The 26,756-nt window shown below is 41.1% G+C and overlaps 1 protein-coding gene across 2 annotated transcripts in view; it reads left to right on the forward strand.

Annotated features, from left to right (window-relative positions):
* The first annotated feature begins 762 nt into the window (after positions 1-762).
* Positions 763-26,756, forward strand: part of TDRD7 (tudor domain containing 7) — a 56,704-nt gene continuing 30,710 nt past the window's right edge. Inside the window, exons 1-7 of one of the 2 annotated variants that reach the window (XM_028145978.2) lie at positions 11,405-11,475; positions 11,559-11,721; positions 12,427-12,639; positions 15,778-15,919; positions 17,132-17,345; positions 19,490-19,563; positions 24,815-25,032. In XM_028145978.2, the coding sequence (XP_028001779.2) occupies positions 12,433-12,639; positions 15,778-15,919; positions 17,132-17,345; positions 19,490-19,563; positions 24,815-25,032 (855 nt within the window). In that variant the 5' untranslated portion in view covers positions 11,405-11,475; positions 11,559-11,721; positions 12,427-12,432. Of the gene's footprint in view, positions 885-11,404; positions 11,476-11,558; positions 11,722-12,426; positions 12,640-15,777; positions 15,920-17,131; positions 17,346-19,489; positions 19,564-24,814; positions 25,033-26,756 lie in introns of those variants that run through there. The other variant, XM_008141879.3, reaches the window with a different exon arrangement.

Consider the following 26,756-nt stretch of genomic DNA (forward strand, 5'->3'; position numbering starts at 1 on the left):
GATCATATGTTGGTTTAAGGACTATAACCAATATGCCCAGTAAGTGTTGGCAATACTATATGTGCAGAAGAAATAAATGAATAAATATTAGGTGTTCATAATTTTAGAATGAATGAATGCATTTGACAAATAATTTATCATGTGCCAGGCACTGTCCTAGGCTCTGGGATTAGACTAGGGAACAAGACAAAGATCCCTGTGCTTATAGATCTTTAACTTGAGGAGGAGAGTAGATAGGAAAAGGTAGGAAAACATTCAGCGGGCTAAGGAGAGAGAGCAGAGAAGGGAGACAGGGAACATGAGGGAAGGAGATTGACGTTTTTGAGATTGTGGCCACTCTCCCCGAAAGGGCGAAGCTTGAAAAAGACCTAAAGGAAATGAGCGGCGGGGTGGCTGTCTAGCTGAATAAAAATTGAATGAGCAAGAGTTGAATGAAATGCCGGATGGCAAGGTTGAACGCAACAGCAGGAGCGCGCCAGAGCGGGTGGGTTCTGCCGGTCCCGGGCCCGCTTATACTTGCGCCGCCCAGGAGGAGGCGCTGCTGAGCCCACCCCGCAGTCTGCGCCCCGGGCCCGCGAGTGGGCACGCGCAGAAACCGCTAGGCGGCGTCGGTTTCCCTTCCCACGCGGGACGCCGGCGTGGGCCGACGCGGCCGGAGAGCCCGCGCGTGCGCACACCGAGGCTGGGCGCTCTCGGGGAGGGCGGGCGGGGCCGACGGGACGGGGCGGGGCGGGGGCTGGCGGTGATTCCCGAGCCGCAGCGGCAGCTCGGGCGGTGCGGGGGAAACCGAAAGTGGGCGGCGGCCGCGGCTGTGGCCCGGACGGAGACGGCGGCGGGAGCGGGGTCCGGAGGCGTGGGGACCGGCCGTGGGCCCCCGGAACCAGGTGAGCGCACATCCTGCGGCCGAGGGTGCGACAGGTGCCCGGCGAAGTCGGACAAGGTTGGGGCCGGCGCGGCGCACCTGTGTCCCCCGCGGGACAGTGGCCCGGGCGGGACCTGAACGGGCCTCTTGGCTGCTGCCGCGGGGGATGCCGCGGTCCCGACCGCCGGAAACGGGCCGGGCGCCGGGGAGTTGGAGTTCCAGAGCGCTGTGTTTTAAATCTCTGATGGGACCCCTCCCCCCGGGCACTCGGGGCCGGCTGGGCGGTCACCCGGGAGTCGGACGGACCCTCCTGCCCCGGGAAACTCGGAGCAGCGGGGGAACTGCGGCAGCGGGGGTGTGGCCGCGGGGCGGGGGCGCTGACCAGGAAGTGGTTCCTGGCACCGGCGGGACCGCCACAGCCACAGCCGTCAGCTCGCTCAGCTGTCTGTCTCTGCCCGGAACCTGGGAGATCCGAGCCCCAGGCTGGATGAACGCCCGTGTTTTATTCCTGGAGCTTTAAGTTCCATACCGACACGGGCTTCTCTTTTTGGACCAGCCCATGCAGGCCGCCCCAGGTAATGCGGGACGCCAATACCACCCGTTCCATCAAACCGTGAGCACAGGGTGGGTACCGAGCTCCAAGCTCAGAAGGAAACGTGAATCCGTGAATGAGTTTGTCCCTTAACTTTCCCCTCGATCCAGCAGGGCCCGGTTCTCAGCTTCAACTTAATGGGAGGAGGCTTGGAGCTCACACAACTTGACTGCTCCGATCCACTGGAGGGACATGATATATTTCCGTTAATAACCAAGGGTGTCACTCCCAAATAATTTCCATTACTTGAGCAGAAAAGGGGAAATACCTATATTAGAAAAAAGTCCAGGGCCCAAAAGGATTCTGATAACTGTCCTACAAAACAAAACAAACCATTGATCTAGGTCAGCTTACCCCCAACCCCCAAATTGTGCAAGTGGAAAAAATTGCAGAAGCGTATTCTGTCTAGTGATAAGCATTGACTTAATGACTGAAAGTGAAATTTAGACACAAGTCCCCAGCTTACACCGAGCTGCCTTGATGGGCTGCCTTGATGTGTAGGTGTTGCATACTGCAAACATTGTGGCCTTTGCAGACCTGGATTGGAATCTGTCTGGGCTTCTCCTCTTACTAACTGTGATCTTGAACAGATTGCATACTTCCGTTGAGCCTGGTTTTCTCTGTGTCAAATGGAAATATTTAACTTAGTCTGCACAGCTTTTAAGAGATAACTATTGTAAGTTCTTTGGCTTGTAGTAACTAGTCAGGAAATGTTAACTCCCACCATACTTCCCATCATTTCCATAATTGGGCTTCAATTTCTTGGAAGCAGGGACACATCTTTAAATCCTCTACATAATATAAAGTGGCAGGTGGTGGAGATTTTTGCAGTTCCACTCAACTGACATTCATTGAGCATCAGTTACATGTAAAGTACTGTGCTGGGTGCAGGGAATTCAGGGAATTGCTCCTGGGCCCAGCTGGATTAGAACCCTCATCTCCTGTGCCTGGTACAAGACCCTTTAGTGGCACACAGCCTCCCTAGTTAACACAGTGAGACTGTGAGGCAGCGGTTGGCGGTGTTTTCGGATTTCAGTCCCTGTAGACTGGAAATGTAATCCCTGCTAATGCCCTTTTAAGTGTACTGGTTGAATGTGGCTGAATGAGCTATTGTAGTTTGTACCAAGAGATTTAAACTTCTTTTTTTTTTTTAATATATTTTATTGATTTTTTACAGAGAGGAAGGGAGAGGGATAGAGAGTTAGAAACATCGATGAGAGAGAAACATCGATCAGCTGCCTCCTGCACACCTCCTACTGGGGATGTGCCCGCAACCAAGGTACACGCCCTTGACCGGAATCGAACCTGGGACCTTTCAGTCCGCAGACTGACGCTCTATCCACTGAGCCAAACCGGTTTCGGCAAAATTTAAACTTCTTGAAGGACCTCTCTTTATGTTCTCCATGCAATAAATCTAGTTAGAGACTTAGTTTGAATGTAAAGGAAAAACATTTAATAATCTGACTCTAAGTGCCTACTCTGTGTTTGATCAAGTGCTGTTTTCAAAAATTGGTATTTGACATAGAGTGAGTGATTTGCTTCTGGGCACTTTCAGGGTCAGCAGATAAATACAGGAAGGACAGAAATGCCCTGGTGTATGGAATGAAATCTAATTTCATTTTTGTGTGAATTGGTTTTTCTTTCTTTATGTAAAACCTACTTTCTCCACCCAGTACTCCAACTTAGTGCTTTCTTTTTATTATTTCCCCATTGGGCCACTTTTTTTGTAAAGTTCTGTCTTTCAAACAAGCTATTTTAAAAAAATCATTTTTAGCTAAAGATTTGTGTGTGTGTGTGTGTGTGTGTATTTGCCAATAAGAGCTTCTAATCAGCACAAGTTACCCAGTGTGACCCCAACGTGAATTCAGTATTTTAGTCGTGCAACTTTGTCAGGGGAAACAAATCCATGGTTCCCATTAGGCCTTTGGACCCCATTTTAGAGCTCTAAGGACTCCACGGAAGATTGAGAATCATGGTTCTTGTCCACCTTCCTTATCTTTCACGTGAAAAAAGAGACCAAAAATGACTTGCTCACAAGGTTACAGCTGATAAGTAGCATAAATAGGATTAAGATCCACACTCCTAAATAAACCAGTTTGTCATCTCTAGTACAAATATAGATTTATGTAAAGCCCTTGTTTATATACTCACTAGAGACGCAGTGCATGAAATTCGAGCACTGGGGGTGGGCGTGTCCCTCAGCCCAGCCTGCACCCTCTCCAATCTGGGACCCCTTGGGAGATGACTGACAGCCCTCTCACAATTCGGGACTAATGGCTCCTAACCACTTGCCTGCCTGCTGGCCTGATTGACACCTAACTGCTCCCCTGCCAGCCTGATCGCCCCCAACTGCCCTCTCCTACAGGCCTGCCCCCCCCCAACTGCCCTCCTCTGCAGGCCTGGTTGCCCCCAGTTGCCCTCCCCTGCCGGCCATCTTGTGACAACGTGGGGGTGGCCATCTTGTGGCAGCCATCTTGTGAGGATGTGGGGGCGGCCATCTTGTGAGGGCAAGAGGGTCAATTTGCATATTACCTCTTTATTATATAGGATAGTATGAAGTTAGTCATGCATGGATAATTTGAAGTTTGAAATTACAATAATAAAAAAGAAAGCTGCTTCCTAAAGATACTGTGTGGAAGTATGTCACCATCTGAGCCATTAATTATTATCTTTCCTTTTAAAAAGTTGATAAAGGAGTGATTCAGGTGGTAACAAGTAGACTACAATTGGGGAAAAATAATAAACATGTTAAACTGTTACAAGTTGAGGAATCATGTGGAGGGTCTTTGGCAAAAGCATTTCTTCTCTTAGGCTCATTGTATTATTTTGTAAGATGAGGGGTTTGGGCTGATGTCTCAAATCTTTTCAGCACAGACATTCTGGACTTTAGAACCCTGGCTTGTTGCTAAAATAGTGTCTTCAAGGATAAGAGCATCCAGTTGCTAGATGTGTATGTCCTGAGGAGATACTACCCTCCCCCCTTATCCTCCCCTCCTAGGCCTTCAACACACTATTGTCTGTGTCCAGGGGTTATGCATATATGCATATAAATTCTTCGGTTAATCTCTCTCCAACCACCCACCCATCCCTACCTTTCCTTTGAGATTCATCAGTCTGTTCCTTGCTTCTATGGCTCTGGGTCTATTTTGTTTATCAGTTTATTTTGTTCATTAGAGTCCACATATGAGTGAGGTCATGTGATACTTGTATTTCTCTTACTGGCAAAAATAAGACTGTTTCTCAGGACTCTTTTTAGGTGTATGAAAGAGAAAAACTGTGAATTTCCAAAATACAGTTTAGAATGTGAGAATTATTTTAGGCTATTGAAAATGTTTAAATCTTGCTTTTCTAAAAGTTGTCACTATTCTCCCCTACTTCTTGCCCCACTTCTTGTACATATCAACACTTGGGGGTACTCATAGTTGATTATGTAGCAAAGAGAAAAGGAACAGGATGAAACGATAAAAGGTTTCAATTGCCACCATTGAATTTTTGCAATAGTTGGCAGTTCTTTTGAATTTGGATGCCACACCCTTCCATCAGAATGTGGCAGATCCCTGCTTCATGCCACTTTAAGGGCTAGTTGCTGAGCACAACCCAGGGTTGTTGTCAGTGATCCTAAGGCAGATTTACTTTCAGAAGCATATTCCACTCTACATTTGGAGCAGCTGTCTGAGAAGAAGCCCTATGTTTGGGAGTCAGAAGATCTGGATTCTTGTGGTTCTGGCCATAAAAATATGTAAGACCTGGAACATTGACTCTGGGCCTCAATTTCCTTACTTGTAAACTGAAGAGCTTGGAGGAGATGGTGTGAAGGTGCCCACTAGACGCCCATGCGTCTCTCAGCTCCCCTTGCTGAGGTTGGGCCCACCATCCTGTGCTGCTTTCCTTGGCCAGGCAGAGCCTAGGGACATTGTGGGGTTGTGTCTGGCAGGGGATCTCTGCTGCGAGACCATTTGCCAAAGCAGTAAATGACTTTTTGCCTATCGTTTAGATTAGAGATGATGTTGGAGGAGATCCAGTGGCTTTCTTACCAAGCTTTCCTGTTCATAGTATGCCAATGCTTATATCATTGCACTCTTGGCCATATATTCATAGGTAGTTTTCTGTCCACACCATGCTTCTAGGGAAATGTTTTTAATTAAGTAACTACTGATGTCAAGTATTGTGGTAAGCACATGTAACTCTACTTTCAAACTAGTCATTCAGAAAGAGAAGCAAAGAAAGGAGGAGAAAAAAGAATGAGAGGAAGGAAGCGAAAGTCAAGTACAATATGTTGTGATCTGTTGTGGCCAGTTTCTTCCTTCTTGACTGTGGTCTTTGCTAGCTGACCTTGGTCAGTTTTTTAAATAAAAAATACTTTAATTCTCCAGATCCACCTCCACTTTACTCTGCTGTTTAGGATTCTTATTCAGCGGAAACAGCTCCCTTAAGCCTCTTCGTTGTCTAGGGAAACCCTTAAGGGTTTTAATCTGAGAACCTGTGGGCTAAAACAGAGATGCCCAACCTTATTTCTCCCAACCTAGCCTACCTTATGGTCCACCAAGCCTTGCATAACATTCTTAAAATCTAAGTAAGTTGAATTCTCTTAAATTCTAAATTGTATTTATTACAACACTTTTAGAGAATAGAAATAATGGGGAAGAGATTTGAAAGATCAAATTGGCAACTTTAGAATTTTGGGAAGCCACTTTAGAGAAACTTCAAACTTAGTTTTTGGAGGGATGCCTAAGGTTTCCCATTGAGACACTAAGAGTTGAAATTTCCATGATAAACTTCCTTTTGTTTCTAATGGATGACATTCAAGATGGTAAACTTGATTTTTATAGTTAGAGGAAAGTATTCTCATATACTCCACCTTTTGTAAAAGTTCTCAAGTATAATTGCCATCTTCAGGAAATCTCAAAATATGCCATGATAACAAAGGAATTAACAAAACTTAGAGCATTTGAAGCAATATAGTAGATCAGAAAATGATAATGATTTTTTAAAAGCTTTAGTACCTCTCCTTTTGTTCAATGCCTAAAGTGATATTGCTAATGTAGGAATTGCAAACCAGACTGCAAAGCATGAGAACAAGACATACATCTGAACAAGACATACAGTCACACCTGCTGTTCCAGGTCTTACTGTGCTTAACTGCTTCTCACCAGCTTTGGGATCCTCAGTCTTATAGTCTAAGGAACTGCTCTTCCCTCCAAAAGTTGTATGCAAATAGAGGATTGTAGTATTCCATGAAAATAGCATGTGTTTTCAAAGTCACGGGGTAGAGGGGGGGGAGTGGAAGGGTACTTAATTTAGATTGCCTTCTTGTGGTCAAGCATTGCTTTCCAGTCTTAAGTATAAGGTCCTTTTTGTTAGCTTTGTAAAAAACGTTGTGAAACCTCACACACTAGTGGTTGTACTTCTTCTAGTGTCTATTGGTTGATAAAATACATCACTACCCAAAGCTGTTGTGAATTCAATATCAGTTTGGGTTTGTAAATCCCAATGGTGTCTGTACACTGTTTGAAAAACAGGAATATGTGTGAGACACCAGTATTCAAGCAGTGCTCACTGCTCATCGGAATGTATAGACTCTGTGCAGTTTGCTGTGGCCTTGACCTGGGCCTGCCTATGAGAACACTGGCTCAGAGTAGCAAGGCCCAGAATTCATCCACCTGATGGTTCTCAATGACAGCTTGGTGACACAATTGGCTGTCTCAGTCAGTCGATAACAGTCATTAAAATTTGCAAATATTTTTTTCTCTTTTTTCCCCCTGCAAATAATTTTTAACATAAAACTTATTCCTTTAATAGTTCACATGCATATATTTTAGTGAGCAGGAGAGAAAAGCAGTGGTGTTAGGTAGATGGAGACTTTCTCATTCAGTCATTCAATGTTTATTGAGCTCCTCTTGTGGCCTGGGCAGGAGGAATTCGGCAGTGACCAAAACCTTACAAATCCCTGCTTTCACAAACCTTACATTCAAGTTGGGGAGACAGCCAGTAAAATTCAGTAAAGTATTTGATGATGGTGGTAAATGCTGAGGATTGTTATGTCTTCCTGATGAATTGATGCCCCCCTTTTCAATCATATTATTAGTAATGTGTGTGTTTTCCTTAATAATCAGCCTGGAAGTTTATCCATTTTATTGATGTTCTCAAAATACTAGTTTTGTCTTCGTTATAGACCTGTTTCATAATCTTAATGTTTATTTTGTTCTCATTTTTATGATTTCCTTCCTTCTACTTTTGCTATAATTTGCTCTCTTTTGTTTTCAAAGTTGTAGATTAGATCACTGATTTGGGACCTTTCTTCTTTTCTAACATCCTATCTAATAAAGAGGGAATATGCTAATTGACCATCACTCTGTCACAAAGATGGCTGCACCCACAGCTGAGGCCAAGTTTCCATAAGGAGCCTTAACGAGCAATCAGCAGGGACCTGAGCCTACGCCCTCCCCAACTCTGTGGGGCTTGACAGGGGATCTCAGGCTGCACCCCCCCACCTGGCAGGGCTTGACAGGGCACCTCAGGCCACACTCCCCCACCTGGCAGGGCTTGACAGGGGACCTCAAGGTGTGCTTCCCATCCTGGTGCTGGGCTAGGGGAACTCAGGCTGCTCTCCCCCCCCCACCCCAGCGCCAAGCCGGGGGACCTCAGGCCGCACCCCCTACCCGGCGGGGCTTGACAGGGGACCTCAGGCTGCACCCCTCGCCCCAGCACTGGGCCAGGGGACCTGAGGCTGTGCCCCCCTGCCTGGCTGGGCTTGACAGGGGACCTCAGGCCGTGCCCCCCAGCCAGTGGGCCTTGTCAGGGGACCTCAAGGTGCACCCCCAGTGCTGAGTCGGGAGAACTCAGGCTGCACCCCGTCCAGCAGGGCTTGACGGGGGACCTGAGGCTGCGCCCCACTCCCGGTGCTGGGCCGGGGGACCTGAGGCTGAGCCCCTCCACCTGGTGGGGCTTGACGGGGGACCTCAGGCCATGTCCCCCACCTGGTGGGGCTTGGCAGAGGACCTCAAGGCACGCCCCTTGCCCTGGTCTGGGCTGGGGGACCTCAGGCCATGCCCCCCCCCCATCCTGGCGCCGGGCCAGGGGACCTGAGGCTATGCCCCCTGCCCCGCAGGGCTTAACAAGAGTGGGACTGGCCAGGTCTGGATCTAGCCCAATGTGGGAGGCCAGCAGGTCTGGGTCTCATGCAGTTTTGAGGTGCATGTGGGCAGGCGGGAACTTGACTCTGGGTCCCGTGGTGAGCCCCAGACTCTGACAGGAGGAAGGTTTTCATATATATTTTACTAATTTTCTTTCATCTCTGACACTTCTAATATAGAGAAAGGGCAAATAGTAGTATTAAATTATTTCCTCTAATTAATCCCCTTTTAATGTGCATGAATTTCATGCACCGGGTCACTAGTAACCATATAATGCTCCAAATTTGCCTCTAAATGCAACCAGTAAATTTCTATATATTGTGTTTTCATTTATTTAAAAATATTTTCTGATTTTTGGAGAGTTTTCCCTTTGATAATTGCTTATTTAGAAGTATGTCATTAAATTTGCCAATACATATATCAATGTCATTGGTACCTAATTTAATTTTGTTCTGGTCATAGTGCACTCTTTGTGTAATTTCAGTTATTATAGATTGGTCAAGGATTGTTTTGAGTTTCAGAATATATTCCATCTTGGTGAATGTACCATGTGCTCTTGAAAAGAATGTATATTCTGTTGTTGGAGGGGAGTATTCTATAAATATAAATTAGATTAGTTTGGTCGATAGTGTTGTTGAACTCTTCTATATCCTTACTGATTTTTTTGTTTACTGGTTGTACCAATTACCAATAACTATGAATCTATTTATTCTTTCAGTTCTATTGATTTTGCTTCATGTGTTTTGAAGTTGATGTCAGGTGCAATATCACTTAGGATTGTTACGTCATTCTGTTGAATTAACTTCTTAATTATGATATAATGTCTCTCTTTGTCTCTGCCAATATTGTTTGTTCTGATATTAATATAGTCATGTATTAGCATGGAATATCTTTTTCTATTTTTTTACTTGTAATCCATGTATTTATATTTAAAATAGTTTTTTTTGAGATAATATTTGGTAAGTCTTGCTTTTACATCCACTCTGCCAATCTGTAACTTTGTATTGGAATATTTTGGTCATTTACCTTTAATATAATTGTTGGTACGGTTGGTTTTAAATCTACTATTTTGCTTGCTGTTTTCTAATTGTCCTGTCTATTCTTTGTTGTTATTGTTTTTCTTTTTTCTCTCATCTTTATTATTTCCTTCTAAGTTTTTTTTATACTTCTGCCTGCCTGCTTTTTGATTGAATTTTTTATTCTATTTTATCTTTACTACTGGCTTATTAGTTATACTGCCTTAAACATTTTTAGTGGTTGCCATAGTGTTTACAATTTATGTTTTTATCACATTCCACTTTCAAATAATATTTTGCTATTTCATGTACAGTATAAGGACCTTCTAATGGTTTGCTTCCAGTTTCTCTGTCTTTGTGCTATTGTTGTTGTACATTTTACTTTTACATAAGTATGCACCCCACAGGAGGGAACTTTTTTGCTGATGGAAATGTTTATGTCTTGATTGTGGTAATGATTGCATGAGTGTGTATATTTTTCAAAACTCAACAAGTGTACACATAAGATGAGTGAATTTTATTGTATGTAAATTATACCTAAATGAAGATTTTGATATATATATATATATATATATATATATATATATATATATATATAAATATGTATGTGTATGTGTCTATTTATCTATCTACAGAGAGTATAAGAATATAGACCTAGTATAGGACTTTCCAAGACTATGGTATTAGTTAAATGTTGTTGGTGCTGGTGGTGACAATTTAAAAAAAGTTAATGTTAAGTGCAAGAAGGCACATGAGGAATACTTAGGTCTAAATATTTGTCACTTAAACCTTGCTGTCATTTGAATATCATATTTATAATTAAAAGGACCCACACTTGAGCTAATATTTTGTCTCCTTTTTCAAAAGGACAAATGAGGAAATTGACAGAATTCTCTGCTGTTCAATGTGGTATCTAACAACTATATTTAATTTTTATAAGCCAGTCCATGAAAGAAGAATACCACATGATCTCCCTCATTTATGGATAATAAAGAACATTATAAACTGATGAACAAAAAGATAGATACAGCGGCAGTAAAGCATCAAACAGAAGGTCAAATTACAGCGGGAAGGTTAGGGAGAGGTGGGGGAGATAAGAGATCAACCGAAGGACTTGTATGCAAGCATATAAGCATAACCAATGGACACAAAACACTGGGGGGTGAGGGCATGTATGGGAGTGGAGGGGGGGACAATGGTAAGATATGTACACATATAATACCTTAATAAAAAAAATGGGGAAAAAAACAAAAAATAAATAAATTAAAATACAGTTCCTCAGTCATGTTGGCCACACTTCAATGGTTTAGTAGTTCATGTGGCTATTGGCTACCATATTGGACTGCACAGATATAAAACATTTTCATCATCACAGAAAATTCTGTTGGATAGCACTGTTGAAGGAGAATATAATAAGTTGTCCATGGCTTACCTTTCTGCTTCCTTTAATGCTTCCCACTTTTCTTGGCTGTTTAAATGTCATTCTCCTTTTGAAACATGCCTGTTGCTGATCAATGAAAATTCTTATCCAAGGTCCTCATGGATTTCCTAGGTACCAAAATTCAACAGTCGCTTTGCTTTTTTCTCTCTTACTTGGCTGCTGCAGATGACACTTTCGAATATGCCATTTTTCTTGGTTCTTTCCTCTTTTTGTTTATATGACACTGTCACTCTGCCTTTTCTACTTCTATTTCTCTGGTCCTTTTTCCTCAGCCTTTTATACGATTCTTCTTCCTTGCCTACTTCTTAAATGACAGCCTTTCGCAAAGGTCCATCTTTAACTTTGTTTTTAACTCCCTAGTTATGAAATACCACGTATATGCTGAAGGCCAGCAATCTATAACCAGTTCAGACATCTAACTTAAATTCCTAGTAAGTATATCTGTGTGGCTGCCTTGTGAGCATCCCAAACTTCTATGTCCAAAATTAATTCACTCTATTACTTTATTTTGCAGATCTACCTCACCTCAGTGTGGGTCATTACTATGCACCATGCTTCTAAAATAGGAATTTGGAAATTCCCTCATCATCCAAACCAGCTAATCAATTACTGTTGACTTCACCTCCTAATTACCTCTCAAATTGATATTTTGCTGATTCCCAAGGCCCTGTTTTCAGGTCATCCACATTTCTAAGTATTCTTACAAGTCATTAATCTTTCTTCTTCTAATTTATCTTCCCCACTACAGAATAGTGATATTCCTAAAATGCAGAATTAATCATTTTATCCCCCTATTTAAAACCTCTCCAAGGCCCCACATTACTTTTGGCAAAAATGCAAACATATTAGCATAATATGATAGACTCTTCTGGGTCTGCCTCTTCCCACCTCTCCCATCCCTATTTTTCAGCCCTTACTTAGCTTGGAGTCTTTGTTCAATCATGTCCAGCCACTTAACTACCAGAATTCTCAGAACAACCATGAACTTCTCTCTCACTGCTGTGCCTTTTGCACTTTCTGTTTCCTTTACTGGGGCTGATACCTCTCCATTCCCTGCCACCCCCCCACACACACCCTTTTCCTCTTTGTCTAGCTGATTCCTTCTTGTCTGTTAGGCTTCCATTCGGGCCTCCCCTCATCTGGGAAACATTCCCTGATATCTTCCCTTCAGAGGCTAGTCCTTGTGGCTTTCTGACTTCCTGTGTCCTCCTAACATTCTGTGCTTTTCTCTACCATCACAGTTATTGCTCTTTATTGTAATAGCACAGAAAGTATCCCGTAACAATTTATCAAATAGTCTAACAAGTATAAACTCTGAAAATCTACTTGAATTCACAGGCTAATGAATCATCTCACAGTAATCTTGCACTGTGCTCTTATAGGTGAAGATGCTGGAAGCAGATCTGGTTTCAAAAATGCTACGAGCTGTTCTACAGTCTCATAAGAATGGAATAGCATTGCCTCGGCTGCAAGGAGAGTACAAATCCTTGACTGGAGACTGGATCCCCTTCAAGCAGTTAGGTTACCCGTCACTAGAAGCCTATCTGAGAAGTGTGCCAGCAGTGGTCAGGATAGAGACCAGTAGATCTGGTGAGGTAAGGGGGTACTTGTGCATGTCAGAAAAGTCACACCAGTTCTTAATTTCCTCTTTGGTGCTTTCAATCTCATCTGTGATAGAAGTCAAAATGAAAAGTGCTAGCTAAGCCTTGGCCGGGTGGCTCAGTTGGTTGGAGCGTCATCCCGTACAGCAAAAGGTTGTGGGTTCGATTTCTGGTCAGAGCACATACTTAGGTTGCAGGTTTGATCCCTGTTCAGGGTGTGTTCGGTTTATTTCTCTCCCTCCTTCCCTCCCTCCCTCTCTCTCTAAAAATCAATTTTGAGAATTTTTAAAAAAGCACAGTCTAGATTCTGATTATTTTGGTTAACCCCTCAAATTCATTTGTTGTAAAAATAAGATTTTAACCATATTAAATAAGAAATTTTAAAATTAAAGTTCATTCAGTCTCAACATCCAAAGTAACTGTACTGGAAATCTTAAGTGCCTAAATGTCACACCCACCCATTATGAACCTGCTACAACTGTTTTCCCCAGGTCATTGACCTCCTGATTGCCAAACTAACAGATGCTTTTAAATTCTCATCATTTGACTTCACTCATATCTATTCCTACTATCTGGACCCCAGTTCAATCCCTCATTGATCATTTAGCATTTGATTATTTCAGGGCCCTCCCAGCCATTCTCCCTGTCTTCAGTCCTTTCTCTCTCTCGCCTGGTCTTGCCTTCACACCAATGTGATCATATTATTCCATAATTCAAATCCTTTAGTTTCTCTAGAATAATATTATGTATTCATATTTATATTCTCTGGAAGAGTATTTTATGTATAACATGGGCAATTTGTTGGTAGCAAGTAAGTTTTTTCTTGTGCGTACCCTGTCACCCAGCAGTTTCACATCTTGGTATCTGCCCAATGTACAGTGTGGAAGATATGGACAAACCATCACCCAAAAGACAGGCAAAAACACCAATCCCCCAAAACAGTACATTTTTCTGGGTACATTTCTATAAATGTAAGTACATCAAACAAGTATGAAGTATTTCTCACCAAAACTTACTATATTTGTTCCTCTATTTGCAGTGCACAGGGGAGGCAATGGGTAGAGGAGGGAAAAGGGTCCCAGGATCAGCAGTGGTCAAAGGGGAGGGTCACCTAATCTTTATAAGGAGAAGCTATAAATTAATTAAATATTATATTAATAATAAAACTTTCTTCAGCATCCTTGATTCTCCTAGAGAGATTTAAGCCATCTTCTCTGTCCACTTGGCACCTTGTAATACATCTAACATCCTACTTGACACAGTGTTTTCTGTTTAGTCTCTTTGCCCTCTCTCTTTCATTCATCAGTTTCTTTAGGATGAGAGATTGTTTTTCATCCCTAATTGTTGGTGCTTAGTAAATGATGAATGTATGAATGATTAAATGAATGAATTAATAAAGTAATAATGCTTTAATAGAGTTACTAATAATGCTTTAATATAATTTACTCTCTTACTTCCCTATTTTGGACATTTTTAATGTTTCCAGGTTTTGACTGTTAGAATAGGCCCTATTGCACATATTTGGGTATGTAATTTTTTCTTCTTAACATATTTTCAGATTTAGAAATACTGGGCCAAAGAGTAGGAACATGCTTTGGCTTATTTTTGCTTTCCCGTTCTTGAGTTCAATTTAGAATCCAAGACTTAAATACTAAATGGGGCTTTAGAGATCATCTAATCCTAATAGTCTACATACTTTTGTCAAATATTTTTTCAAATATCCTATATGTTGCACAAGTTTTTTTTGTGTGTGTTTTGTTTTTAAGATAAAAAGCTGAGCTGCTGTTTTAAGCAGGAGCAGAGGGTCCTGGCCTGCCTAACTTCCATACCTAGCCACTGTGAGGCCCCTGAGGCAACTCCATGGAATCCTATGGCTCCACTGAACACTTTGAAAACCCTAAATCTAAGCCCTGTAAACCCTTTTTTACAGCTGCAAATTCTGAGATTGGGAGGTTAACTAATTTGCCCTAAATCACCAAGCTAATCTTTGCAGTGTCAAGACTAGGATTTAGTGGTCTTTGAAAAGTAATGCAACATAGCAGTTATGAGTGCCTACTTTGGATTCAGATAGCCTAGCTGTGTGACTTGGGTGAGTTGCTAACTTTCCTGAGCCTCTGTTTTCCCATTGTATTAAATGGAATAAAATATATCTCACAGATTATCCTACCTAATAATAGACTAATATGCAAATTGACCGCACCTTTGCTACGCCAAGCCACGCCCACCAGCCAAGCCACACCCACCAGCCAATCAGGGCGAGTATGCAAAATATCCCACCAAGATGGCGGTTAATTTGCATATCAAGACAGCGTAGAAAGAAGCCAAGAGCTGCAGAAGGGAGCAAAGCTGCGGAGAAGCAAGCAAGCGGGGTGGAGGAGAAGGGAGGAGTGCAGGTGGGCTGGCAGAGAAGGCGGGGCTGGCGGAGAAGGAAGGAGCGCAGGCAGGGCCGGGGGAGAAGGAAGGAGAGCAGGCGGGCTGGTGGAGAAGGGAGGAAAGCAGGAGGGGCAGGATAGAGTGCAGCAGGAAGCCCTATTGCAGGAATCTTCCTGCAACAGGAATGCTAGTGTTAGATAATATGTGTAGATCACAGGTTTCCTTTGGTTCATTTGTTATTCCCATAGTACCTAGCACATTGTAGATGCTTCATAAATACATGTTTAGGAATAAATGAAATTTTGAATTTAACCAAGGAAGATTATTCAGTATGTTAGACTGTACTTGATTTCTATGTAGAAAATAAAATTCTGCTCCAACGTGATCAAGAAGAGAGTGATATGCATATTTGCATACAGCTTGATTTGGGACATATAAACTCACTGAGATCCACTTTTGAAAATTGGCCTCTAGCCCTAGGTGGTTCAGCTCAGTGGGTAGAGCATTAGCCTGCGAACTGAAGGGTCCCAGGTTCAATTCTGGTCAAGGGCACATGTCCAGGTTTCGGGCTCGATCCACAGTAGGGGCACGCAGGAGGCAGCCAATCAATGATTCTCTCTCATCATTGATGTTTCTATCTCTCTCTCCCTCTCTGTTCCTCTCTGAAATCAATAAAAACATATATTTTTAAAAATATGGCCTCTAGGCACCAGTGTGTCTGAGAATTGTTTCTCCTCTCACTTTGCCTCTTACGAATAGACTACCTGTTATGCTGTGGCCTGCACAGAAACTGCAAGAATTGCTCAGCTTGTGGCTCGTCAGAGAAGCTCTAAAAGAAAGACTGGGCGGCAAGTTAATTGTCAGATGAGAGTAAAGAAAACCATGCCGTTTTTTCTAGAAGGTATGGTCTTTTCACGTGCTAAAAATTTTAAGCCTGTTTATGAATACACTGACATATGCAATTCTGGGAATATTGCTTATATTCATGATAAACTTATATTTGTTAACATTTATATGTCAAGGGTGAAATCCTGAAGCTAATATTTTCATTTGAAATCAAGTGAACATGACGAGCATGACTTGCTAAATGAAGTAATTACTCAATGTGAGATAACGGAGAGTACATTTTAAGCTTATAGCAAAATGTGGTGTTATTCTTTTAGATTATTTGAGGGAAAGCTTCATCCAGCATGTTGGATGAACCCAAGAACCTATGATTTAATGTATTATTTATCAAATCATGCCTTTTAGTATAAATTCTCTTTTTAAAAAATATGAATTATATGGTAGACAGAGGTATTATATGGGCAGGTCAGCCTGTGTTTACTGAATACTCATTTTGAGGAGCTTATAATCAATTCTAAAACTAAATTCTCAAGAAATAGCTCAGTGGTAATACAAAAGAGTAGATGAAAGGAGGAAGAGGGATTAAACAAAAATCCCCTATAGACATATATAGCATACAGACACTGACAGCAGGTGATGATAGCCAGAGGGAAAGGGGGTGGGAGGTAGGTAGAGGTGGCAAAGTGAGGAAAGCTGGGGACAGAAAAAGACTTTGCTTGGGGTGATGGGCGCAAGATGCAGTGTGCAGATGATTTATTGAGCTGTACACTTGAAACTTGTATGGTTTTGTGAAGAAATGTCACCCCAATAAATTCAATTTTAAAAAGAGTAGATGCTTGAATGCCACAGTAAGCAGTTTACGTGAGAATGACAATGGAGGGCTTCATATTGAAGAGGAGATTTGAACCCAGACTTCAAATGATGGAAAGAGTTTAAATTGATGGAGAGGGGATAGAGGACTGAAATATGGGGAGGTGTGGTACGTTTGTAAGAACATGAGATGGTTGCTACTAAAGTGTTAGTTGGTAAGTAGAGGGAAAGTAACTAGCTCGTCGAGTAGATGAAATCATATTTTTAAGAACCTCATCTGCTAAATACCAACCTACTCTTCCCCTACTGACCAACCCTCAAGTGGCAACTTCCTCACATTCTTACATACTGCTCTGAGAATAGAGACCTGTAGAAAACATCTGGACAGGGGAGCGACATAATGAAACTAGGGTTTTGGGAAGCTAAATGATTCCATTCTGTATGTCTAACTTCATAGGAAAACCGAAAGCAACTCTCAGACAACCAGGATTTTCTTCAGATTTTTTCATCAGCAGAAAGCCTAATGCAGCTCTGTCAAGAGACAGAGGAAACTCTCTTGGAGTCAAGTCTGATGCTGAATTACCACCTTACACAGTACACACACATGTTGGAAGTGAAGTATTCGAAGATGTTCCCATGCAGAGGCATGTGACCATGCCTACCAACAACAGGTATTTGTTCTTTGTCAGGCTAAAAAAAGTTTAGTGAACCTAGGGTAATAAATGTTAGAAATGTATATACTTTGTTTTGTCTAATGTAAGTTTATTTGTATGTAGCATCATTATTTGTAAATCCACTTTTCATGGCTGCATGAATATATTTCTCTGAATACCTCCGTTCTGTATTTTCTCCACATTTTTTGTAATCCCTTCTTGTGAAATTCATTTTAAAAACTTTCACAAATTGTTTTAAGATGCCATTTCAGTATAACTTACAACTTTTTCTGAGAACCTTTCTTAGAATACATTTTGTAAGTTTTAAATAAAATCTGTTGATTTGCACCTTAGACTGTGTTCCAGAAATTAATCCATAATTATGCAGTTGCATAATATATACATGCATCAGAATACTGGATTGGCAATAATAACACAGCTTTAAAGTCTGAGTTTGATGCTGCCATTCACAAGCCAAGGGAAGTAAGTGGTCCAAAGTTTCCTAACATGTGCCCTAATGTCCAGGATACAACAACAAAAAATCACTCATTGTACTAAGAACCAGGCACATGACAACTTGAATGAGAATAGATAATCAACAGGCATCAACACAAGATGAATCAGATGTTAGAATTGTGTGACAAAGATTTTAAGGCAGCTGTCATGAGAGTGTTTCCATGAGCAATTGCCAATATTTTTGGGGGGGGCGGGGGGATAGAAAATTCATCAAAGAAATAGAACATAGTAAAAAGAACCAAATGGAAACTATAGTACTTAAAATGCAACATCAAAATAAAAGATGCGCTGGATAAGCTCATTAGCAGAATGAAGATGACACAAGAAAGAAGTCATAAACTTGAAGATAGAACAATAGAAATTTCCCAATCTAACAGCAGAGTAAACAGACTTCAAAAAATCAAACTAAACCCAAACCAAAAAACCAACTAGCAAAGCCTGAGGAGCCTATGGGGGAGAAAAAGCTTGCAGAGCCTTAGAGGCCTATGGGGAAAATGAGAAAGACCTAATGTCTGTATTATCAGAGTCTCTGAAAGAGAAGAGTGAGTGGGGCTTGAATGAGTATTTGAAGGCATAGTGGTTGAAAATATCTCAAATTTGGCTAAGGACATAAGCCTATAGATTTAAGAAGCCTAGAGAATTACAAACAGGATGAATCTAAAGAAACCCACACCAAGACACCCGTCAATAAACTTCTGAAAACTAAAGACCAATACAAAATCTTTAAAAGAGCCGGAGAGAAATGACACATCACCTGTAGGGGAATACCAGTTTTAATGACAGTGGATTTCTCATCTGCAGCCATGGATGAAGAAAATGACCTATTTTTCTAGTGCTGAAAGAAAAAAAATGTCAACTACAAATTCTATATCATTCTATTCATTCCTACAATATTCACTCTTCCTTGCATGTACCAAGCATTGCCCTAGGGCCTAGGCACTGGGAACACAGGTAATTAAGACACTTAGAGTCTTAGTGAGGGAGTCAGAAATGAACACAAATTATTGCAATCTCTGTGTGTGGTTTATTTCTTTGTCCTCATATTTGGGAAAATCTTGCTACATGTATTTATTATAATTCATATAAAATTATTTTAGTAAGTGTATGAGGTGGGGAATCTTTATTTTTTCCTAAGTGCTTATTCGAGCAATCCTCTCTCTGGTTTGAAATGCCACTGTTATCATATGCTAAGATGTGATGTAAATTGAGTGTTTCTAAGCTTTCTACAATTTTACCTATCTGTTCAACTATTTTTGTAACTTCATTATGCATTTCAATATCTGGTGATGCAAGTCTTTCAGTTTTTAGTTATATTCCAAAAATAGTCTTTATGTTCAACTGTTCATTCTTTGCATGTTTTTAAAAATTATTTTGTACTGCTTGTTCCTTAAAAGTGATTAATTGGAACTCTGACTTCCAAATTATTTTATAGTCCTAGTTGAAATTTAGCTTTCAATACATTTTCTTTTGGTGAATATGAAACATGAAAGCTGAAATAAGGTATATTTTCATTTCAGTTTATTGTGAAATATTTTAACGACTTGTTTTATGTTCAATGCCACAGAGACTTTAATGAAAAGTATAGTGTTTAAAACTTGGTATTAACTCTGCTATTTTAATTTTAATTAACTTTCTTTATACCTTAGGTTTAGCCCAAAAGCATCCTTTCCACCACCTTTACAGATACATCTCTCAAGAACCTGTGCTAAGGAAATGAGTGGTACGTTCCCTAAACATTAGCTTCATGATACATTTTGGCTTCTGGAGCCTCAAAGCCCTAAGAAAACTATCTGGTGATGGCTTTGACATTTGCTCTCACCTTCTCCTGCTTGGAATATCTCTCCTCCCCTCTTTCTCAATTCCTTTGAGTTATGAGTTGAAGTGATGTAAAGAGAAAATAATACCTCCAAGGATATCATTATTATTCTGACTTCCTCACATTAGACCTATTCTGTTTCAATTCCAAGTGTCACCTGCACAGATACTTATGTCCCTTGTCACCCTCACACGCATTAAGGGTAAGATTTAAAGTCTATAAATATGGGACCTAAACACATAAAATCATTTCAGATGCTCTGCCATTCAAAAGCTGGGACCCTAAGCTGTATGTAGTGACCACTAAGTATTTAAATATGAATATAAATGATTCCTGTGCTTATAAATTCCAAAGGGGGCCGTTAAGAAAACAGTTGGAGACAAATATAAAGTCAAAGAATCTGAAGGTTAGAAATGTACCCACTCATCTTGTCTCCAGGTGTAAATCCCCTGCTTATAGCCCCACCTGAGGGACACACTATTTTCAGAAATAACACTTAATGTTGCATGAAATTTAAAGGATTTGCTGCTTTATTTTTTTTTCTTTTTTTTTTATTTTAATGAATCTTTATTGTTCAGATTACAATTGTTTCTCCTTTTTCCCCACATATCTCCCCACCACCCAGTTCCTACCCCCCTCTTCCCTTACCTCCCCCCGCGCTGTCCTTATCCATAGGTGTATGATTTTTGTCCAGTCTCTTCCCATACTCCCCACACAGACACCCCTTTCCCCCTGAGAATTATCAATCCACTCCCATTCTATGCCTCTGATTCTATTAAGTTCACCAGTTTATTCTGTTCCTCAGATTTTTAATTCACTTGACTTTTAGATTCACTTGTTGATATATATGTATTTGTTGTTCATAATTTTTATCTTTCTTCTTCTTTTTCCTCTTTTTAAAGAATACCTTTCAGCATTTCATATAATGCTGGTTTGGTGGTGATGAACTCCTTTAGCTTTTTCTTATCTGTGAAGCTCTTTATCTGCCCTTCAATTCTGAATGATAACTTTGCTGGGTATAGTAGTCTTGGTTGTAGGTTCTTGCTATTCATCACTTTGAATATTTCTTGCCACTCCCGTCTGGCCTGCATGGTTTCTGTTGAGAAATTAGCTGATAATCGTATGGGAGCTCCCTTGTAGGTAACTAACTGTTTTTCTCTTGCTGCTCGTAAGATTCTCTCTTTGTCTTTTGCTCTTGGCATTTTAATTATGATGTGTCTTGGTGTGGTCCTCTTTGGATCCCTTTTGTTTGGGGTTCTGTGTGCTTCCTGGACTTGTAAGTCTATTTCTTTCATCAGGTGGGGGAAATTTTCGTTCATTATTTCTTCAAATAGGTTTTCAGCATCTTGCTCTCTCTCTTCTTCTGGTACCCCCATAATTCTGATGTTGGTTCGCTTGAAGTTGTTCCAGAGACTTCTTACACTATCTTCAACTTTCTGAATTCTCTTCTCTTCATGCTTCTCTGGAGGAGTGTCCTTGGCCTCTTTATATTCCAAATCTTTGAGTTGATTCTTGCAATCCTCTAGTCTGCTTTTGGGTCTCTGTATAATATTTTTTATCTCAGTCAGTGTATGTTTAATTTCTAGTTGGTCCTTTTTCATATCCTCAAGGGTCTCATTGAATTTATCGGCCTTTTCCATGAAATTCTTGAAAAACCTTATAACCGTGGTTTTGAACTCTATGTCCAGTCGCTTATTCTCCTCCATTTCTTTGGTTTGTGATCTGTTTCCTTGCCTTCTCATATTCTCTGCTTCCCTGAGTTGGTAGGGTAGTTTTGTCTACTAGGTGTCCTATTGGTTCAACGGGTCAGCCTCCCAGTTACTTGAGGTGGACACTCTTGGTGTACCCTTGTGTACTGTGTGTTCCCCAGCAGGAGCTACAGCAAGGGCTAGTTTTCTCCTCCTTTGCTTGGGCGGTTTTGGAGCAGTCTGGAGCTGTAGTTGGTTAAGCTGCCACAGAACAGGCCATTTATATGCAAAAGCCGCTGTGTGGAGTCTGGGCGGGTTTGTAGAATGTGCGGGGCGGGGCCTCAGGGCGGGGCGGGGTCTCAGGGCGTCACTAGGCTGGGGCGTGGCCAACGGCAATGGCTGCCGTCAGCCGTCTTTGCCTTTCCACGTTTCCAAGTCCCTGCGCCCCGCGCACCAGCGCAGTAAACAATGATTGCTGGGCGCACCACTGCAAAAAAGTCACTCTCACTTTCCGACCCGATGGCTGATGGCCGAGAGTCCAGCTTCTCCCCGTAGGCGTCTGGGTCCCCCGAGTGTCCCCAGAAACTGGATTTCAGAGTGATCGGGAGCTTGTCTCCCTGCGGGTTGAAGAAAAGCCGCGCACCCAGCCGCCCGCCGCCGCCAGCTCGATTCGCGTGCCTCCGTACCTCAGCTTTTCAGCGATTGTGCTCCTTTCTCTTCTCAGCTGTAAATCTTCCACTGAGCCAGCTTTCCCGTGGTTCTGGGTGGTAGACGTTTTTGTCTTTTAGTTGTGTTTTTGAAATTGTTGTGTGAGGCAGCAGATTAGTTGTTTAACTATGCCGCCATCTTGGTTCCTCCAGATTTGCTGCTTTAAGTGTGATTCTTACTGAGTTGAAATCATTTTTTCTGTAAGAGCATATCTCCAGTATTTCTTATAGAAATTAATTAAACAATATTATTTTTATGTAAATTACTCTTACATATGCATTTCCTGAAACATGACCACTATACTCAATAAAGTCATATACCCTTTAGACTGGCTATAAGTCCTTTTAAATCAGAATAAGCCTTTCCTGCAGAACCAAAGGGACTTTTTCAGGAAGATTGCAATTCACCTGGCAGCTGATATGCATATTTTGTTTTCTTAACAGACCTTTTGGAGTTTATAACCTGAGGAATCATTTATATTCATATTTAGATGCTTAGAGGTCATTGCACATGATTTAGGGTCCCAGCTTTTAAATGGCAGAGTATCTGAAACTATTTTATGAGTTTAAGTTTCATATTTATGTATATTAAATCTTACCCTCTTATTAGTGTGAGTGAGAGGGTGATAAGGGACACAGTATCTTGTGTGCACACCTCTTCTGCCTGCTGACAGCCTAGGTTACCTCCTCGATTTGTCTAACATTAGGTGGCTCCAGAGGCTCCACAAAGCAGGTGTGTTTGCAAAGACTCCAACTATGCATCAGCTACTGACACTCTCTGGCCAGTTCTGAGAAAGTCGTCTCTTTTCTGATATTTTTATATCATTATTTGGTAAAAACTTAAATAAATTAGCTCTGCCTTAAATAGGAAACTTAGGTGGGCACCCTGAACCCTTTCATTCGCTGAGCCAAACAGTCTCAGCAAGGCTAGGTCTCTTGCCCTGTGGTGGGTAAAGCAGTCAGCATCCAGCCATCCTCAAGGAATAGCTCGCTCTTTGGCGTTCTGGCCTCTTCAGCCTGTGTGTCTATACCAGGCAGTTTAAAGTGAAATTGTTGAATCCCAGTAGAAATCCTATATGATTGAAATGTGAACATATTTTGCTTTTAGTTGGTAATTTTTAAAGTACTTTGATCTGTATTCCAGTGAAATTTAAATAAGATCTGGAATGAATCTCATAGTTACTAAAATAACAGAACTATCAGCTATCGTGAATACTCAAATTTCTTTAATGTCTTAGGATGTTAACTCAGGCACTCTACATTTTATTTTATTTATTTATTTATTTTCCTTTTGGAATGAAGGATTTTTTTTTTTATTATTGTCTAAAGTTTTACATATGTCTTCTTTTTCCCCAGTTGACTCCCCACTCCCACCCCCCAGCCATTCCCACCTGGGCAAGCCCCCACTGACCCGGTGTCTGTGTCCATTGGGTATGACCCCCCCATTTGTCTCTGGATCTATTCTTGTTCATCAAATTATGTTGATCATTATATTCCACATATGAGTGAGATAAAAAATTAAATGAGTAAGAGAGTCAAAACTTTATTTATGAAAGATAAATGATATGAATTGGGGAAATAAAAAACCATCAATACTTATCTGTGTACTTCAAACCTTTTATTTATATTTATAAACTGAGGCTAGGATGATTAGTGTAAGTGGATCGTTTTTTGAACTTCTATGTATTGCCAAATTTTCTCTTGAATAAAGGGGAAGACTGATCACATCTTAAAAGCTGGACAGTTTATTATCTACATTAATAAAAGAGAAACATGCTAATTGACTGTACCTTCGTGATGCCCACCAGCCAATCAGGAGTGAGTATGCAAATTAACCCAACAAAGATAGTGGGTTAATTTGCATACACAGGCACAGAGCGGCCAGGAGTGGGGCGGGATGCTTGCGTCGTTGCCATGGCGACGACACAGGCATTCCGCACCACCCCAGCCACTCCGGGCCTCTAGGCAGCGTGGGAAGGCAGAAAGGCGGCTCCCAGCCAGAGCGGAAAGGTGGTTCCGGGCCAGAGCGAAGACGGTGCCAGCAGCCAGGGGAAGGAAGGCCCATTCTTGCATGAATCTTCCTGCATCGGGTCTCTAGTTTTTTATAAAATATCTTTTGATCTTTCTATTAAGACTATCCTCATGCCTTGTGGAATATAGCTTTAAATTCAGTATTGCATATAAATCATTATTGTGTAAATTGAACCTTCCTTAGTTACAGTTAGAAAATGATTGGTTAAATAATAAGTTTCATTATTCTTTTTTAATTTTTATTGATTTTACAGAGGAAGGGAGAGGGAGAGAGAGATAGAAACATCAATGAGAGAGAATCTTTGATTGGCTGCCTCCAACATACCCCCTACTGGAGATCAAGCCCTCAACCCAGGCATGTGCCCTGACCAGGAATCAAACTGCTACCTCCTTGTTCATGGGTTGACACTCAACTATTAAGCCACAGTGGCCAGGCAATTTCATTGTTCTTTATGAAGCAAGATTATTCTGATGTTTAAATTAAATGAAGTACCCTTGCAAAAAAAGGGGCCAGGTTCCTTCTGTGGGTGGCTGTTGACCCTGCTGGTTATTTCATGGTTAAAACTTGGAATGAAGTTGTCCTGGTCCTGCTCTGCCTAATGCTGCTCTCTTCTAAATCCCTAGCCCCACAAGCCTAAAGTATGACAAAGCCTAAAGCACAATCATTAGGTAATGGGAGTAAGCTAAATTAAGCATTTTGGTTAATTCTATCATTTTTTTAATTTAAAGATAATTTAAATCAGACTGTTGAAAAACCAAATGTCACGCCTCCTGCCTCTTACACTTATAAAATGGATGAGGTTCAAAACCGCATAAAGGAAATGCTAGACAAGCATAACAATGGCATTTGGATGTCTAAGCTTCCACATTTTTACAAAGAGTTATATAAAGAAGAACTTAATCAAGGAATTATACAACAATGTGAGCACTGGCCTCATATTTGCACGGTATGTTTCTCCTTATTCCTCCCTCCTAATGCCTCCTCCACTTTCAGATTTGAGTTATTAGTCATGGCACCTTTTATCCTGAAGGAACCTGTGAGCAAGAGCCTAACCTTGAGCCATGCTGAAAGAAAATGACTTGAAGTTTATCATACAAATAGTTGCAGTTAGCATCAGTGAAAAGTCTTTACTGGGCAAAGCGTTGGGGGTGAAAAAGAGTATGAGCCTTGAAATATAAGGAGCGTATAAAATTATTATATGTGGAGAAAGAGTTTCTCTGGGAAGATGATTTGTACACAAGAGTTGCCCTCTACAAGGAACTTTTACATTTACCTTTGACTAAATCTCTGTAGAATATGCCATAAGCAGTCGTACTTTCTTAAACAAAAATAGCTAATAAATTCTAACCCTTTTCAAGTACCTTAGTATCACAAGCATCAGTAACTGCTGCAGAGTTTGGGTGGTGACCATATAAAATGAAATTTAGAACTTAGAGTTTCAGCACAAAGCACCCCTATGCAATGGAAATGAAACTGTGGCTCAATAGACCCATAAACTGTTTTGGAAAACTTTCTGATTTGATTGGTCAATACCAATTCTGTTTTAGAATCCCAAAGAAAATTCTAATTCCATAAGAGACAGGATCTTTACCTGAGCCATGTGGCCAAGTTAGCAGGTGAGTCTTCGTGGACTCAAAGGAATTTTACTTCAAGAACTTTAAGTTCAAAGCACATGTAAATTAGAAAGGAAGACATTTAGATCTCTCAGAATTAAGGAAAAGCAAGTTTCTAGGTAGATAGGGTGAAGACTTTTATTTGTGTGAACATACAGGTTGATGTTTTCAGTCCTTAAGTCTCACATCTATCAAATCTAATGTGTCTACCCCAGACTTACAGAAACCCAGAAGTATCTCATTGAAGTTGTGATTCCAAATGAGGCAGAAATCAAGCTAAATATAATGAAGTTGTGGGGATAAAAATTGTAAGGCATATTAGATACCAGAATCTTGTGACCACCAAAGGAGATGGCTTGAATTCCATGATATATGGAGTTAACCTTTTATGTTACCTACCTGTCTCTCCTGTTGGGAGGTGAGGGTCCATAGACAAATAAATTGACCCACTGAGATTGAGAAGAGGTTAGTAGGTGGAGACTGAAGAAGTGTTTTATGATGGGCCCAGAAGACTCAGCTGGCTTTGGACATGGAGGACTGCCATGCCTAAATCTAAACTTACATTAATTGGGATTTTATATGACAAGTGAATAACTCATGTAGAATTGTTTTGTTTTTTCATTTGCTCCAAAAGTATGTTTCTCAAACCTTCTCTGGATACTCAGTCTGTATTTTTGTATCTTATTAGGTGTCTTAAACTTTTAGAATAGTGAAGACTGGCGTATTAAGATTCCAGATTTAAAAACATGAGTCTCTAGAGAGGTGGACTAACCATTGAGAGCAAAATGAGGAGTTTTAGATATTTGTATCCATAAGGGACATAGGTTGTGACTGTCATTTAATGCAGCATTCAGAGTGTCACAGGGTGTTGGCAGGAGTCCACTGATGATGATGGGGAATGCCTGCAGATGCAAAACACGAACTTACTTGTGCTATAGGTAACACCTCTGCTTCCATTGATGCTTTAGGGTTTTTGGGCAAAGACTTTTTCTTCAGTCTTCAAAATTTAAGCAGTACACATTAGCAGAAGAATATGAAGAGGAAAACCTAATGTTTT

Source organism: Eptesicus fuscus, chromosome 15 (assembly GCF_027574615.1).
Source record: "Eptesicus fuscus isolate TK198812 chromosome 15, DD_ASM_mEF_20220401, whole genome shotgun sequence".
Taxonomy (NCBI): domain Eukaryota; kingdom Metazoa; phylum Chordata; class Mammalia; order Chiroptera; family Vespertilionidae; genus Eptesicus; species Eptesicus fuscus.